The sequence below is a fragment of the Suricata suricatta genome, chromosome 16, assembly GCF_006229205.1.
Source record: "Suricata suricatta isolate VVHF042 chromosome 16, meerkat_22Aug2017_6uvM2_HiC, whole genome shotgun sequence".
Classification (NCBI taxonomy): Eukaryota; Metazoa; Chordata; class Mammalia; order Carnivora; family Herpestidae; genus Suricata; species Suricata suricatta.
The window spans coordinates 16,634,971-16,653,480 of NC_043715.1; the positions used below are offsets into that span (position 1 = coordinate 16,634,971).

The 18,510-nt window shown below is 44.8% G+C and overlaps 1 protein-coding gene across 1 annotated transcript in view; it reads right to left on the minus strand.

Moving 5' to 3' along the window:
* Positions 1-18,510, minus strand: part of CDH1 (cadherin 1) — an 81,725-nt gene that overhangs the window by 16,684 nt on the left and 46,531 nt on the right. Inside the window, exons 3-9 of the mRNA XM_029926164.1 lie at positions 10,124-10,341; positions 6,725-6,868; positions 6,441-6,596; positions 5,552-5,696; positions 4,026-4,201; positions 3,655-3,783; positions 1,577-1,759 (exon numbers count right to left, since the gene is read on the minus strand). Coding sequence (XP_029782024.1) covers positions 1,577-1,759; positions 3,655-3,783; positions 4,026-4,201; positions 5,552-5,696; positions 6,441-6,596; positions 6,725-6,868; positions 10,124-10,341 — 1,151 coding nt within the window. The remainder of the gene's footprint in view (positions 1-1,576; positions 1,760-3,654; positions 3,784-4,025; positions 4,202-5,551; positions 5,697-6,440; positions 6,597-6,724; positions 6,869-10,123; positions 10,342-18,510) is intronic.

The following is an 18,510-nucleotide window of genomic DNA, read 5'->3' on the forward strand; positions in this document are numbered from 1 at the left end:
ATAGGCACATGTGCTCCTTTGCATCAGCATTTCTGTATCTCTTGGGTAAATCCCTAGCAGGGCTATTGCTGGGTCATAAGGGAGTTCTATGGATAGCTTTTTGAGGAGCCTCCACACTGTTTTCCAGAGTGGCTGCACCAGTTTACATTCCCACCAACAGTGTAGGAGGGTGCCTGTCTTTCCACACCCTCGCCAGCATCCATAGTCTCTTGATTTGTTCATTTTAGCCACTCTGACTGGTGTGAGGTGGTATCTCAGTGTGGTTTTGATTTGTGTTTCCCTGATGAGTGACGTTGAGCATCGTTTCATGTGCCTATGGGCCATCTGGGTGTCCTCTTTGGAGAAGTGTCTGTTCATGTCTTCTGCCCATTTCTTCACTGGGTTATTTGTTTTGTGGGTGTGAAGTTTGATGAGTTCCTTGTATATTTTAGATACTAGCCCTTTATCTGATATGTCATTTGCAACTATCTTTTCCCATTCTGTGGGTTGCCTATTAGTTTTCTTGATTTTTCCTTTGCCTTGCAGAAGCTTTTTATCTTGATGAAGTCCCAAGAGTTCAGTTTTGCTTTCATTTTCAGACATGTGTAGTTTAAAAAGCTCCCAGTGACTACCATGCAACCGTATTAAAGGTGAGGAGAAGAATAAAACAAACTACACGATATGTCAGACAGCAAACCCGTGAAAAAACACTAGCACATCAAGTCATTCATTATTCAAAACCAGTAAGAATGTTCATATCCCATGTGACATGCCATCCGTATGACAGCAGATGGATAGAAGACCCTGCCTGTCCACCTCAATGACCTCAATTAAGTTTAGTGACAACGTGCAGTTCAGGATCAGTCAGAAACAAGGTCAGAGCCCAGCTGGGCCATATCCTAGCTGTGTGATCCAGGCAACTGAACTTCTAGATCTGTTTTCACATCTAACTATGTAGGAAAAGGAATTAGTTCATGGAGTTGCTGGAAGGAATAAACTGGAAACTTTGATGAAGGACTTTGTGTATGGCAGGGACTTATTTTACTATCTTCTTTCTTTTGTTGGTAGCATAGAAAATGTTGACATCGGATGGGTAGGGGGAGATAAAATTGGGTAGTAAGTAATGCAGAAATGAAAGGTCTGCTCACTTGCTCAAGAGAAAGTCAAAGCTTTGGGGCTGATTCAGGGATACGTTAACTGAGTAACCTCAACAAGAAAATCACTCAACTTCTTAAGTTTTCAGGTTTCCAAAATATCTCTCAAAAAGTCATTTGTCCCACTTCTAAAATAATTCAGCAAAAACCAGTAAACCACTTTCCCTCTCATTTGCAAAATGGATATGGAGGCGAGGAGTAGGTAAATGTTTCAGGGAGCAAGCCTTTTAAAACAGATGGTATTTTTTTCTCTTCAACCTCAAGGGACATCCTGAGTCTCACATGTACTAGAACAGTCGCTGCAAACCCCAAATGGTCCAACAGATCCTGGGAAAGCTTCCCACCCCCACCCGTCCATGCTACTTCTAATTCTGGGAAGACACCAGTGGACAAGGGAGTTTCCAAGATGTCAGATTCTGCGTCTTGCCAGGCAACATACAAACCTTAGCTGTTTTCAAAATGCCATCGTTGGTTACTGGGTCTGTGGTGACAACAAACTGGTCATCTTTGTTGTTCAATATGGTGTACACAGCCTGCCACGCTGGGGTATTCGGGACATCGGCGTCAGTCACTTTGAGTAAGGTGATTTCGACATTGGCTTCGTTCTCAGGCACCTGCCCATGGTACTACAGAACAAAGGAGAAAATGGGCCACTTATGACATCCTGAGATCCAATAGGTAAGCCAGGTCCCAGAGAGCTAAGGAGTCTTTCTGAGCCCAAGACTAAAGGAGAAGAGTCTTGGAGGAAGTGCCCACTCCATCAGTAGAGCCTCTATTTCCTGTTGGTAGAGCAGCCAATACTATTCAAGGAACATCATCCTTCATGACTACCTGAAGTAGCTTTTTAAGGACCTGGCTACCTGAGCCCCTCAGCACCCTCTCACCCAGTTGATGACTATGATCTTAATCAAATTAAAGATGCTGTGGCTTATCCACTACTCTCCTCTCACCATCATTCCCAGCGGTACCAATAATTTTCTCAAAACAGAAGTCTGGTCAGTAGAGTCCTCTACTTACCTTGATGACAACCCCTTGCACTCAGGATAAATTCTGATATTCTTACCTCAGTCTACAAGGTCCTGCAGGACTCAGCCTCGTTTAGTTCACTACAGTCACTGCTTTTCTGGCCTTGCTATGTGTCAAGCTTTTTACTGATTCAGGGCACATTGCATATGCTGCTCCCTCTGCCTAGAGCACTCTTCCATTGTCCCCTGTCCCACGTTGGCCAACCTCCTTTCAAATCTTACTATAAATGTTACTCACAATGCCTGGGTTAGGGTGGTAGACAGTGCTAATTACCTACTAAATATCCCTTCACCCCCTTTTCATGAACTATGTTGTTGGAGACAGCAAAGTGCCCAAACAATGTATTTTATTTCCAGTTATCCACGAAGACTGCAGTTGCTAATAAGAGGTAAATGGAACTGGTATTAAGAGTCTGCACAGAAATAAGAGGATTTCACTTGGCAGCAATGCATTTTGCTCCCCGGGTCCTTGCTTCCTTCCTGAGAAGCATAGACATAGCCAGAGCTCTAGCAGCCATCTGGGGCCATAAGGGGACACTGAGGATGGAAGCCATGCACAAAGGATGGTGGCAAAGTAAGACAAAAAGGTTTCATTGACAGTGTAGATAATCTAGCTCTGGGCTTTTTGGTGACACTAGAAAGTTACCCTATTTGTTTAGGACACAAAGAGTCAAGTCTTTGTTATTAATCATTGAGTTGATTTCTAACAAATGTATTAAGATTTAAGGATCTGGGGTACCTGCATGGCTCAGTCAGTAGAGCGTCTGACTCGGGTTCAGGTCACTATCCCTCAGTTTTTGAGTTTGAGCCCCACATTGGGCTGTGTGCTGACAGCTCAGAGCCTGGAACCTGCTTTGGATTCTGTCTCACCCTCTCTCAGTATGTCCCTCCCTGCTAGTACTTGATCTCTCGCCCTCAAAAATAAACAAACATTAAAAAAAATTTTTTTTAAAGATTTAAGGTTCTTTTTAGGATTTTGTCAATTACATTTAATAGAATTGTACACAATAATTTGTACAGGTTGTTAAACATCTCCCTAGCTGGACTATCAAGTCCAGTGAGAATAGAATCTTTCTCTAACTTGTATGTGGTGGTTATCTCCACTGGGTAACACAGTTCCTGTGTTATAAACTTAGAAATGAAGAAACAAAACCTGATAGGATTTGTGACCAACATGCCCAAAATGAGGACATGAACTCAACAGCTGCTTTTTTTTGGTAAAGTAATTTCTCTACCTAACATGGGGATCAAACTCACAACTCTGAGATCAGGAGTCACATGCTTCACTGACCGAGCCAGCCAGGCATCTCAGATGCCATTTGCAATTTCACAAACCTGTGCGAATAGGGCCCAGGCTGGTGCTGACAGGGATAAGCCCCACCCCTATCTGCTGGCTTCTTCAGGTTCAGTAGTCTGGGGAACGCTGTCAAAGGGTTCACCCGTGAGCACCGTGAAACAGAGGAGCTTCCTTTGGAAACCAGGGGCTGCAAGATTACCGTGGTGGGATTGAAGACGGGGGGGTTATCGTTGATGTCAGTGACCGTGATCATAGCCGTTGCGGTTGTACTCAAGCCTTCGCCTTGCAGGTCAGCAGCCTGAACCACCAGGGTGTACGTGGGGACACTCTGCAGAGATCAAACACGTCGGAGTCAGGACCAAGAGCCACATCAGGCCCAGCCCAGGGTATCAAAATACTTTATCATTTGCTTGAATGCCAGCCTGCCTCCTAGACAGATGTTTAGATGCAAAGCCCAGATCATAAACATACTATGCAGCAACTGGCCTCAGCCGAATTTTGCACGATCCACGTGATTTAGCTGATGTATATTTGCCCTCAACCCCCTCTAGGATCCTCCTGACCCCTGACCTCCCGGTTCAGCCCGGTGGTGACCACGCTGATCACTCCTGTTTCCCTGTTGATGGTGAACATTGTGCTCTGCGGCAGCGGGGGCTCTTGGGAGAGGATGGTGTACGCGATGGCGGCATTGTAGGTGTTCACGTCGTCGTCGGCGTCCGTGGCCGTGACCTGCATCACCGCCGTTCCTGCAGGTGGTGAAGGGGAGGAAGATTCAGTCAAGCTGCGCTTGGGATTTTGTCAACATTGCTCAGCTCAGTTCTGTCCAGAGTGTTCCAGGAGGAGCCTGGGGACGGTTCCATGTTATGGCTCTCCATTCTCTAATTTTCAAAACTCTTACCAACATGGTAGAGGAGGAAGAGAGCATTCCACCAAATGAGCAGTGTTTCAAGGACTCAGTTTTTCCAAAAGATATTTTGGCTGGGGCTGGAAGTCAGGACTACAGAGAATAAGTAACCTTAATCTGAAACACTGTGCCATGTCTCTCGAACAGAATGTAAGAGGTGAAAAATAGGGAAAACCCCATAAATTTCCAACTTGGCTTCTCAGTCATGGTCTTACCAGAGAGAATGGTCATTTGAAATCACTGCCTTCGCGGTAGAAGAGAATACTTATAGTACGTGTCCATGTCACAGGACTAGTGCTTGTAACATCAAAAAAATTCTTTAGGGATCACTAGGAAAAGGAAAAAATAGCCCAAAGGGAAAAAAAGGAGCAAAAGGCTTGACGAAACAAGTCATAAAGAAGAAACCCAAAGGGCCAGCAATCATAGAAAACGCTTCGCCCATTAATAAACCAGAAAAATGCAATTTAAAATTGTATGGAGATACCACTGTACAGTCAACAGAGCTAAAAAGTCTAAAAGTCCAGGATATTTATTGCTGGTGGGAGCGTAAATTGGTTCCACCACTTTGGAAAACAGTCTATCACCAAGCAGTCACATTGACCAGGCACATCCCTACAACTGAGCCATCCACTATAATGGATATACATGCTAGAGAAAGTCTTGCATGTTTCCATCAGGAGATATATGCAAAGGAACACTATAGGGCAATGTGCACAAATGACCGTGGACTGTCAGAGGCACCAACACAAAGAACTATATATATGTAAAGCTAAAATGAGAGAAGCAAGCCACAGAAGTGCAGGCAGAATGTGGTTCCACGTACATGAAGTTTGAGAACATGCAAAACAAACACGATATTATATGGAGATAAATATACAGACGGTGAAATAGATAAGTGAAAGCAAAGGGATGATTACCAGAGAAGTCAGGGCAGTGGTTACGTTTACAGGGGAGAGAAAAGAATGTGGTCAGAAATGACATGCTTCTGTTTCTTAATCAGGGAAAGTTCTTACAGTGCTCCTATTTTATAATACACATTTCTGTAGAAAAAATGTTTTACGCACTTCATTCGTGCTTCTAAAGAAGTTCTATCTCTATGAAGGGCCTGATCCCAAACACCAGCCCCAACACTTTTAAGTCCAAAGAATCTAAATGTCTTCCTGGGAACTCCGTGCCTTGTTATTGGCCATACCTGGAAGAGCACCTTCCGGGACAGATCCTTCAAAGACCTGCTGGGTGAACTCGGGCTTGTTGTCATTCTGATCTGTCACTGTGACCACAATCTCCATTGGGTCTTCTATTGCTTCCCCATTTGAAGACACAGCATGCGAGTAGAGCTGAAACAGTCAAGTTAGGGTGACATGAGCCCCAACTAGGGGGAAGAAATGGGAGGAGTCCTGTGATTGGCCTCCACCCTCTTCCACTCTCTAAGACCCAAGGAAGGACCTGCCCTACCCCCAGGAGAGAATTTTCCTGGACATGTGCTGCTGCCTCAGTGATGTCATGACAATGTGTGAGGTCATGAGATGTTAAGGATTCATGGGCTGGAGAACACGCCTACCAGGTCAGAGCTCCCATCACCCACAGGAGGGCGGGGGAGTCAGGCCTAGGAGGCAGCAGTGGAGCCCTAAAACACTCGGACTTATTCCCAGCAGGGTAATGTTTGCTCTGACTGCTCCAGTCTAGTGTCTCCCCCAGATTTTTCGGCATTTGGCCTCAATGTATTACCCTTCAGCTCTCCAAGCTCACTCTGATACAGAGGCCTAAGAATGGCTTTTGCTCCCCAATATCAACACTGGCCTCCTCCTCTGGGTCAGGGACTTTCGACCCCAAGAATAAGTTGCTATTTTGGATCTTAAGTCATGCATAAGGACTCTTCTCTCTTTATTCCTAACAAGGAAAAAATTAACACCCCCAGTGTTCCCAGCTCTCCTGCCATCTCCCTTTATTAACAAGTATAGAACTATCAAATTAAGCCTCACACATCCAGAGCACCTGATCTAGGGATCCAACATGGGCTGACCAAACAATTTTGGGAGGATATGACCCCCATCATTAACAGGCTTCTGAGAGATACTCACAATGTACTTGGCAATGTGTTCTCGATCCAGGGGCTCCGTCACCTTTAGCCATCCTGTTTCTCTTTCAATAATGAACACACCAACAGGAGGTGTGTCAGCCCCTGGGCCAGTGATGCTGTAGAAAACCTTGACTTCTTTGTCCCTGTTAGATTTGATCTGAAGACCAAACAGAAAGAAACAGAATTATCAAGGAAAGAACCTGACATTGGGGCTTTTCCGTTTTTCTTCTTAGTCCTTCTCTGACAAATTGCTCCCAGAGAAATAAAGAACTTCCTTCTCTCTACCTGAACCAGCTTTTTAGGAAATGGGCCTTTTTCATTTTCTGGGCAGCTGATAGGAGGGATAACCCAGTCTCTCTTCTGTCTTCTGAGACCATGCTGGGAGTTGGGAAATGTGAGCACTTCTGTCTGGGTTTCAGAGAGAGTGTCCTAAAAGGAAAGGAGAAGAAGATTAAATCAGACAATTCAGGAGAAATAATACAGACCCAACAATTCTGCCTACTTGGCCAGCATCTCCAGCATTCTGAGGGCAGCTGATGGTAACAAAACACAACCCAATGAACCTCTCTGCCATATAATCAAGACGGTGTTCTCTTTTGATCCTTCTAATGCCCAGAGTTCAAGCAATCATTATGCATACACAATTATACATTTGCAAGTTATTTTAAGCATATATATATTATACCTGTTGTTTTTATTTTATTTTTTTTTCATTTTTAATGCTTTTTATTTATTTTTGAGAGACAGAGAGAGATAGTGTGAGCAGGGAAGGGTCAGAGAGAGAGGGAGACACAGAATCCGAAGCAGGCTCCAGGCTCTGAGCTAGCTGTCAGCCCAGAGCCCAATGCGGGGCTCGAACCCACAAACTGTGAGATCACGACCTGAGCCGAAGCCGGCCGCTTAACCGACTGAGCCACCCAGGCGCCCCTATACCTGTTGTTTTTAATGGAACATTACACTCTGATGATTTAATATCAGAGCTTATTCAATGACTGGATTTTCAAGTGTTTCAATTTCCTTCTATGAGTTTCCTAGGGGTATAGGCCCCCAGAGTAGAGTTATCAGCCAAGATGAGGTAAGCTTTAGGAATTGGTGCTAAGAACTACTTTGTGATCAATACAAATTCTTTAATCTTATTGTGTTGTTTTATCTGTTCAGTTTCCATTTGTTCTAATTGAAGCTCTTGGGATGGGAACCAAAAACACCCCTTGAGACTTGTATTGAACAGTTTTCATGTGTGATAAAGATAACTTTATGCACACACAGGGAAATAAGATAGTTGATAATGGAAGGAAAGTTTCTTTCAAATTGTTTAAGTGCTTTAAAGTGATTAGCAGTAATACTGTGAAGGTTCCAGAGGACAATTCCATCTCCCACTCCCCACATAATCACTGATCACTGTTAGCCAAATGTGATTTAAGCACTATTTCCTGGCTTTTCAAATTTGTTTCAAAATGCACAAGATAGACATGATATAAGAAATCCTTCCCAGTACTGCATTTCTGTGTATTGGTTATGCACATACCCCTTAACACACACACACACACACACACACACACACACACACACACACACACACACTCTCTCTCTCTCTCTCTCTCTCCCTCCCTCCCTCCCTCCCCATCCTTGGATTAATATTCTACAAAAGCAGTCCATTCTGAGCCAAGGGCAGGCTGTCTAGCTGTAAAGTCTCACTAAAGAGATTCCTCCTCTTGGGCAGATTATTTTCCTCTGTTCTAGTTTCCTAAGGTCTAAAATGGGGATAACATTGGAAGGATTAAGTGAGATACTAGTAATGCAGATAAAGCTCTTAGAATACTGCCTGAAACATAGAAGACTCAACAAATGGTAATAACAGTTAGACAGGGTGGCAAAAACGGAGTTATGGTTTTAATGAAAATGAGTTTGGGATTAGATTCAACACAAGAACAAATGACTGTTCACAATGTAACCTAGGCCTAAAAGTGACCATTTTGCACAGCCATGGTGAGCACACAGCATTGGTGAATGAATACAGATCCACTCGCCATCCTGAAGAGGAAGACAAAGAGAATGCCTTGCTGACATCAGAACTGCTGAACATTTTCAGAGAATGATAATAAAGAATGATGAACACTGGCAAAAGAGAGTATTAGTATGTTCATGTGGCGTTAAAGGGAACCATGCCTAAATATACTTGTCCCTCAACAAACATATTTGTCCCTCAGAAAAAATATCAGGCTGAGAAAATCTACCCAAAGATAAAGCACTGGAAAGTTAAATCCCATCTTACTTTTCCCCCAAGCCTTATTGAGGTGTAACTGACAAAAATTTTAGAATTTTACACACACACACACACACACACACACACACACACCGTGTATATATAGCATGATGTTTTGATATAAATATAAGATCTATTCTTTTTTTTTTTAATGTTTTTTATTTATTTTTGATACAGAGAGAGAGACAGAGCATGAGAGGGGAAGGGGCAGAGAGAGAAGGACACAGAACCGGAAGCAGGCTCCAGGCTCTGAGCCAGCCGTCAGCACAGAGCCTGACGCGGGGCTTGAACCCACGAACGTGAGATCTGACCTGAGCCGAAGTCGGAGGCTCAACCGACTGAGCCACCCAGGCACCCCTAAGATCTATTCTTATATGAACGAAAGGAGAGACGGGACTGTCACCCTTTTTGCTACTGCAGGACCACAAGGGTCTCTTGAACTAGAGACAAAACAAAGTGAATCCTCAAATTAGCTATGGCAGTATTGCCACATGCCACTCAATATCCATTTTTCCTTCCTTATTTAAAAACAAAAAACCTTCAGGGGCACCTTGGCTCTGTCAGTTAGGCGTCCGACTCTTGGTTTCAGTTCAGGTCATGATCTTATGGTTTTAAGAGTTTAAGCCCCCCATCAGGCTCTGTGCTGGCAGCTCAGAGCCTGCTTGGGATTCTCCCTCTTTCCCTCACTCTCTGCCCCTCCCCTGCGCTCGCTCACGAGAGCTCTTTCTCTCTTCTCTCTCTCTGCTCCACCCCTGCTCATGCTGTCTCTCTCTCAAAATAAATAAATATAATTTACCAAAAAAGAAAAGTGATCAGAGAATTGATCTCTTGCTCATTCTCCCTCCAAGAAAAAGACAGTTAACAATCACTGAGCACTTATTTTATGCCTAGCATAGCTGTATCGTTTCACACGTATTAATTCATGCAGCCACGATCATCTGCATTTACAGGTAAGGGATTTCACGCACAGAGAGGTTAAGTAACTCTCCCACGGCTATTCAGGCAGTTGTGTGGCAGGGCCAGATAGAGTCCATGCTCTCACCCACTATTCTACCTTGTTCTACACTTCCTGCAGAAAATATGCATAGCTATTCACACCATGCCATCATTCCAGCTGATCTCTCCCCAGCCAAACTCAAAAAACTTCCAGCAAGAATTAGTTTAGTTAGATCAATGGTTCTCAACTAGAGGTAATTCTCCAACCCTGGGGGGGGGCCAGTGACTATCTGGAGACATTTTTGGTTGTGACAGCTAGGGGGCGTGCTACTGGTATCTATCTGGTGGGCTAAGGCCAGAGATGCCACTAAACATCCCAACAAAAAACTATCCAGCCCCAAATGCGAATGGTGCCAAGGGCAGAGAGCCCTCATTAGCCAGCAGACTAAAACAATAGTGAACTTCCAAGAAACACTCCAACATACGTGATGGTGGTGGTGATGATGTCCCACTGCCTTCAGTGTAACTTTGGCGGAGAGCTTCCTGCGGCTGGAGTCCCAGGCGTGGACAAGAAAACTCATCTCCGGTTTATGAAGTTGCAGAGGCCGTTTGATGGTAACCACACCATTGGTGCCCACTTTGATTCGCGTGTCATCAGAAAAATAGGCTGTCCTTGGTTGACCGGTGCATCCTTCAAAACTCACTGCAGGGAACACATCACAGAGATTAGGAAATGGGGCAGATTAAAGGCATGAGTGTTCCTTCTCTAAAAAGTGAACATGACTCACCCAGCAAAAGCCTGACTCACAAAACAAGCTGGAGACAGAACAGCAAAGATACCAAAGTAGTCAATATTATCATTATGTTTTCACAATTACAAAGAGACTGTTCATTGTGGTCTGATTTTCTTTCTTATCTATTTGTAGAGTACAGTGCCTGTCTAGAAACTAACTTCTTTTCAATAACAAAAAAGGGACCTCTCCTTCAACTGGCTGAAAACGGACCACCAAGATTACTGAGACAGAATGCTTGCTAAGTCTGAAAGTTAGAGACTAAGATACAGTGAGGACATTTAAGTAACAGGTGAGGAAACTGGGCCTGGGTGACTCAGCTGGTTAAGCATCTGACCCTTAATTTCGGCTCAGGGCATGAGCTCACAGTTTGTTGGACTGGGCCCTGAGTCAGGCTCTGCTTGGGATCCTCTTTCTCTCTCTCTCTGCTCATGCTCATACATATTATCTCTCAAAATAAATAAAATAAACATTTTAAATAAATAAATGTTGACATTTTAAAACCAGTGGCAGATAATTAGAGAAGGTCACATGGCATGATGGTAAGGAGTATGGACTCTGGGGGCACCTGCCTGGGTGGCTCAGCTGGTTAAGCACCCCACCCTTGATTCCGGCTCAGGTCATGATCCCAGGGTTGTGGCATCAAGCCCTGGCTCAGGCTCTGAGCTGAGTGTGGAACCTGTTTGAGACTCTCTCTCCCTCTCCCTCACTCATACTTACTCTCTCTAATAAAGAATATGGGGACACCTGGGTGGCTCAGTCGATTAAACATCCAACTTTGGCTCAGGCATGATCTCACAGTCTGTGAGTTCAAGCCCTGTGTCAGACTCTATAACTGACAGCTCAGAGCCTGGAGCCTGCTTCAGATTCTGTGTCTTCCTTTCTCTCTGCCCTCCCCCTGCTCACATTCTGTCTCTCTCTCTCTCAAAAATAAATAAAGATTAAAAAATTTTTTTAATCAATAAATAAAAAAAATAAAGAATATGGACTCTGGAGCAGACTACCTGGGTTCAAGTCCCAGTTCTGCTTATTATTCACTCTGTGACCTTGGGCAAATTACTTAATCTCCTTGTGCCTCAGTCTACCCATCTGTAGAATGAAGGCAACAAGAGCAACTACCTACTAGGGTTGATTAAAGATATATCTCCATGTGGCTGGCGCATAATAAGCACTATATTAAACTCTGATCAACTTTTTAAAAGCAAATGTGGCTTTGGTTAATCATTTATTCAACCCTCATGGGTATCCCACAAAAGACACCGGATACCTGTAAATACTTACTGAGTGCTAATTCTATTCTTATTATCTCAGACACAGAAAGGTAATGCCTGCTTGCAATCTGATGCAGATAAGAAACTGATCATTGTCAGGGGAGATAATGAAAGTTGCATTGTAAGTCTTCCACCTGATCATACAGGGCAGCAAGACAAATGCAAAAGACAGGGAAGGACTACTTGGGTCAGGGAATGACTTCAAAACTCTACTTAAAACTTCAGAGCTATTGAGGAATTAAAACTTAAAAACCACCAATACCCAAAGCTGGTGACGCTGTGGTGAAAAATGTCCTAAAGGACTCATTCTATAGGTTTTCAACAAGCTCTATGCAGAAACTGTGCTGCGCTCTAAGGACAAACTTGTAGACAAGACAGACAAGGCACTGCTCCTCACTGAGCTTACACTGCTGTGGAAAACATGGACAAATACAGAAGACAATCATTTCAGGAACTGATAAACGCTAGAAAGGAATTAGAGAGTAATACAAGAGTGATCGGAGGGGGGGATTTAGAAAGGTGTAAACTTAGTCCAGTAAGTAGGACTGGGCGGAGACAGCAAGCCTTTCTAGGTGGAGGCGGCTGAGCAGAGACCTGCAGGAGCTGGTCTTGCAGAAACCTGGCTCAAAAGCCTACTAGGCAGAGGGAATGGCTGAGAAAACAGCTAATTCTGGGAAACTCTCAAGGTGGCCTGTTTTCATCCCTTTCAAATACTTGCCCTTCATTTTTCCAGTGGAATTTTTATTTTGTCCACGTAGGTCTTTTATAAAAATTCCTGCTCTTGAGCCTATTTTACAAGGCTAGACACCTCTAAATTCATGACAATCACATATCTGCCACAAAGTCCTAAAGCCATCCTTAATGCCTGGGCTGCAGTTTTCATTTTCTTCCACCAGGGGCCACCCTTGCAAATGCTTCTGAGGCAAGAGCCACACCCTTGCCAGGGAAAATAAGACCTGACTGGGGTGGGTGGGTGAACACCATGATCATCTCTATTTTGAAGATGGAGAAATTCAGGCTTGGAGAGCTTAAGAAAATTGCTTGACATCCTATAATTAGTGAAGAGCAGAGCTGGGACTGGCCTTCAACCTGACGTACTTAGTCTCATGATCGTGCTCCCTTGTCCTGAAGAGACAGGGCTCTGGTGATTTTAAAGGATGCTTTTGCCTCCTAGCTAGAATCCAGGGATGACAGAAATCTGGGGCGACCTTGTGCCAATAACTGGGAGTTGCTGTCCAGCCAAATGGATAGTTCACAGGAAGGGAGCTGGGTCCTTCAAGTAATCACCCACCCACCCTTCCTTCCTCCCAGTTTATAAAAACAAAACTCACTGCCATGCTTCCATCTCTACCCTCACTTTATAGGCTGGTTCTGTATCTGTGACCAGATTCCACCATGTTCTTGTGGAACCTTAAACAACACGCTTAACCCCCCTGGGCCTCAGTTTTCTCTACTGGGACATGAAGGATTCTACCAATGATGGAACCTACCTCTTTAGGGGTTTTGTGAATATTAACAAAGCAAACATGACCACATTTTGAAAGTGAAAGAGCAGTACGAACAGAAGATAATGATTATTTTTCCTGTGCATTTGGGTAGATGAACTAGAAGTATTTGCTAGAAGCCTTCTATTTGCTAAATGAACAGGTGAACCATAAAATAAGAGAAGCAAGAACAAAGGCAAAGTCCTTGAAAGATGGGCAGATACTGCCTTAAGTTTAAAGTAGGAACTCCATCTCAAACTAGATGTTTTTCAAACAACCCTCTCCCAAACCCATCCCAGCAGAAGTAATGGGGTGACCTGAGGGGGGGTGGGGACTGTCACAGGAACAGGGACAAGGGGGCTCTGGTATATCACACGGATTTCAGTCCTTTCCCCAGCTGGCCCAAATCCGGGCAGTGAACATTGGGACAGGCAGGACTAGGCTTGCCAAGGGTGGCAGCCTGAACATTTTTAAATGATTCTGCAAAGAGCTTTGAGCCAAGGCGCTTAACCTGCATTGGGCCATCTGGTCTTAATGGTGGCTAAGCCCCACCCCGTGAGAAGTGACAGAGAAGTGTGCTCAGCCCCAACCTGAATTTCCAGGTGCTCATTAAGGCTCATTATCTTCCTGTGCAATCTGATCCTCTAGGCTGAGAAACCAGAAATTACAGGAAAGATGAAGGAAACTCTGGAAGGCTCCGGGAAGCTCGCTTCAACCTCAACCAGGGCCACGCTGTGTCTCAGAGCCACACTGACCACTAATGGCAGCGTGGGGGAAATCAAACAAGAAACAAAGGATAGGTCCGTGGGGACTGGGTATATGTAAACATTTCCACAATAAAAAATTAAACAAAAATAAAAATAAAGCCAGCAAGGGATTAAGTATTCTTCAAGTCAGGACGACCTCCTTCCCTAAAACCTGTCATTTGGTCATTTTGTATAGAAACCGAAACCCCAGTTGACAAGAGCCAAGAACTCAGGTGGCCATCTCTAGGTGTGGACATCTTTTCGCAGCAAGAACATCACCACCACCACCACCATCAGAAGCCACAGCCTCAACTAATAGCTTCAACTACCTTTTATCTACTATTCTCTTAATATTTTTAAACATTTGTAGAACACTAAGGGTCAGGCTCCAGTCTAATCACTTTACAAATATTAACTCACTTCACCCCAGAACTCTGAGGGTGGGACTATCTACCAGTGTTCCCTTTTTACATGTGGGGAAACTGAGGCAGGCCACAGGCACAGAGCTGGGACTGGAACCCAGGCATTCTGAGAGTTCTTGCTCTAACCACTCTGCCTCATGCCACGGTCTACAAGCCAGACCTTTGCACTGTGCTCTTTGTATTCTGATTTAATCCCCCACCTCCTGCTGCCCTCTGGGGTAGGCACCGCTACCTCCACTTTCTTTGTCCTAAAGAAGGTGGGGGCTGCGCACACTTCTCTGTCCACTCTGCTTGTGAGTGGCGGGGCTGAGCTGTCTGGTTCCAAGTGGGTGTTCTTCACCACTGTTTCCATTTGCAAAATGGGGATGTGCTTATCCAGCAAGAAGAAAAAGGAATACATATTAAGAAAAAAAATTTTTAAACATCCCAGAACAGTAGGGAACTCTACCCACCAGGAGGTTAATGGTAATTAGAGTGGGGGGGGGGGGTTCCAGAGTGTGGTTGAAGTAGGGGCAGGAGGTGATTCTGATTTTTTAAATATATCTTTCTTCTTTATCTTTGTACACATTATATTGTACATCACAATTACAATGAATTCCTTCTAAAATGACAAAAATAAGACCGACTTTTTAAAAAGCATCTTTAACACATTGTGTCTTCTGTGGGTTATTCATCCTAAAGGTGCCCTGTTTTCTAATTCCTGTGGCATCAAGTAGTAGCTTTAATCAGAGGACCCTGAAAGAAGTGACTGAGATTCAAATAAAAATTAAACCCAAGTTCATGAACAGCTCTGGTCTGAGCAACAGTCTGCTCGGAACTGCCATTGTGGCTCAAACAGTCCTGCTTCAAGGATTCCGTTTCTTCTTCCACCCACGCCCGGCCCCACAGCTGGAATGTGAGTGGGTAGAAACCGGAGAGTCTCAGAAGCCTTCATGTATTTCTGGGAGATGTTGAGATTTAAGGACAGGGACCTACAATCAAAGCCAGCTCACCAGAGATGAGTTATTTGCTAACTAGTGGGATAACCCAATCTCTTAGCAGCAACTACTTGAAAGCAGTGTTTTCCCAGCACTACACACAAAGGCATGCATTATGCACTGTTTCTCTCTCATTGGAATGCATTTCCCACAGCCAACACCATAGAACCCTGCATTTAGATTTACTTCAAGGACAATTTGAACTTGAGCACTTAGCCTTAGGAAGACAAAGTCATACACACAACCAGGAGATCAGAGAGCCTCCAGAGGCCCCTGGAGCTCCCGGGGGTCATGCACACTCCCAAACCAAGAACTTTGGTTTCTACCTTAATTCTGAAGATACAAGACCAAAAGTTTAACTTAATGGAGGAAAGAAATCCTAGGAAGACAGGAGTTTCTCTGCTGGTTAGGCGTGGTGTTTCTAACTCCAATCACAAAGCCATACTTCTCCACAGATACTACCGCCTATAAAAAATTTCTTTTGGGTTCCATTTTCTTTGATGGCACTGGGTGACTCTGGAACATTTTCCTTTGATGGGTGTCCATGAAATTACTCAACATTATGTATGGGTTTACTAAGCACCCACACTCAGGAAAAAAAAAAAAGGCATGTTTAAAAAACGTGAAGGAGGAGAACCTGGGTGCCTCCCTCAGTTGAGTGGCTGACTTCAGTTCACGTCATAATCTCACAGTTCCTGGGTTCAAGCCCCACAGTGGGCTCTGTGCTGACAGCTCAGAGCCTGGAGCCCTCTTTGGATTCTGTGTCTGTCTGTCCCTCTCTCAAAAATAAAATAAAAAGGTTAAATAAATAAATAAATAAATAAAACAGGAAGGAAAGGACTGTCAGGCCTGAGATTCAAGTGTACCTCAACAATCTTTTTAGCCCCTACACATTTCTGTATGTGTTCATTTGCTACAGGAGAACTAACAACCTTATGACACAGTCCTTATGACACTGGCCCTGGGTGGCAGGAATTTAGCAGCCTGGCTACTAAGTGAGGAAACAGAGGCTCAGAAGTCTCAGTGGAGAGACCCGGCTAAGCCACAGAGCTATGAAGTGGCAGAACCTGCGGCGGGAGGCAGCTGTCAGGACTGAACCACCTTACTGGTTCCTAGCTGAACGGATAACAAAGTCAGTCCCCACAGGAGGACAAGACAGGTGGAGTGATGGTAAGAGTAACAGCAAAGCGTCCTCTGTCTTCTGTCTTTCCCTTATACACACACACTCCCTCTCTCCTGGAAGGAATCCTATGCCTTGGAAGCCCAGCCCCAGGGTCACAGAAAAACACAGGGACGTCAGACAAACAAAAGGAAAACAAAAAGACAAAAGAGGAAGTTTTAAATTTCAGATCCAAGAATGTTCCGCTGTAGGTCACCACATTACAGACCTAAAATAAGTCAAAGTTCCTCTGATCGGTTATAGCTTCAACCTCAAACATTTTTCTGGGGAGTCCACGGCTTGGACTCCCGTGGGCCAGCACTACACACACCCCGTGTTCACAGAACCTGAGTGACGTGCTCCAGGAGCGGCCGGCTGGGTGCGGCACCCACCCAGCCTCCCTTAGCGGACAGTTCCCGGGGATCCCGGGGTGGGAAGGGTACCTTCGTGGTCTACCACGTTCCTTCCACCAGGAGCACGCCACTCAGGTGAACAGAAGGGAAGGGAGAAAGAAAAAGGAAAGGAGGCAGACGGCAAGAGATTCTTAATGACAGAGAACTGAGGGTGGACGGAGGGAGGTGGGTGGCGGGTGGGCTGAAGAGGTGATGGGGATTATGGCGGCACGTGCGGTGAGCACTGCTGTTACAGGTCAGTGATGAACCACTAAATTCTACTCCTAAAACCAATGTTACACTATACGTTAACTAGCTACAATGTAAATAAAAACTTGAAACAAAATAAATACAAACATACATAAAATTACAAAAATAAATAAGAAATAAGTGAATGGTCTGTCTTTATTTATTTTTAAAGTGCAGCCTCAGGGAGTGCCTGGGTGGCTCGGGTCATGATCTCACGGTCCGTGGGGTCGGTCCCATGTTAGGCTCTGTGCTGACAGCTCACAGCCTGGCGCCTGCTTCAGATTCTGGGTCTCCCTCTTTCTCCTCCCCTCCCCTGCTTACGTTCTGTCTCTCTCAAAAATAAACATTGAAAAACAATTTATAATAGTGTGCAGGGTCTATATCATTTTTAAAAATATGTATCTATTTTTGAGAGAGAGCCTGAGGGAGAGAGGCGGTGAGGGGCAGAGAAGGAGAGGGGAGAGAATCCCAAATAGGTTCTTTGCTGTCAGTGCAGAGCCTGACAGGGGTGGGGTGGGGGGACGGGGAGCACGCTTGAGCCCACAAACTGTGACATCATTACCTGAGCAGAAGTCAGATGCTTAACTGACTGACCCACCCAGGCGCCCCTCTTATTTTTTATAAAAATTTTAAAGTTATTTATTTGTTTTGAGACAAAGTCCCAAGAGAGAAGGGAAACAGAAAGGGAGAGGGGGAGAGAGAGAGAGAGAGAGAGAGAATAAGAGAGGGAGGGAAGGAGGGAAGGAGGGAGGGAGGGAGAGGGAGAGAGAGAGAGGATCCCAGGCTGCCTCGACAGGCCAGTGTGGAGCCCAATGTGGGGCTCAGGAACCAAGAGATTATGACCTGAGTGAAGGTCAGATGCTTAACTAACTAAGCCATTCAGGTGTCCACTCTGTCTTCATTTAACACCCTGAAAACAGACATGAACAATGATCCTGGCCTGAGTAGGAGCTAAGGACCAGCCCCTTTCACATCTGTTTCCATCAAAACATACTGAGGTATGGGGTGCCTGGCTGGCTCAGTCAGTAGAACATGCGACTGTTATCTTGAAGCTGTAAGTTCAAACCCCACGTTGGGTATAGAGATTAAAAATAAAATCTTAAAACTATAAAAACCATAAAACGAACTGAGGTGGAGAGTAGAGTATCATCGCACAGACAGTGAGGTCACAGATGAAGGAAAAATTAGCCCAGGCCCCTCCTCTCCCAAGGAGAGCCCGCTTGGCTTTTAGGTCACTCAAGCTGACTGGGTCACTCTGGCGGTGGACTTCAGCCTCCAGCTGCATCCGTGCGTGGGCTAACGCAGCGTCAGAGTCAGTCCTCCGGAGAGCAAACACCAAGGACGCCAATGGAATCAGCGCAGTCAAAAGTGTCATAAACGG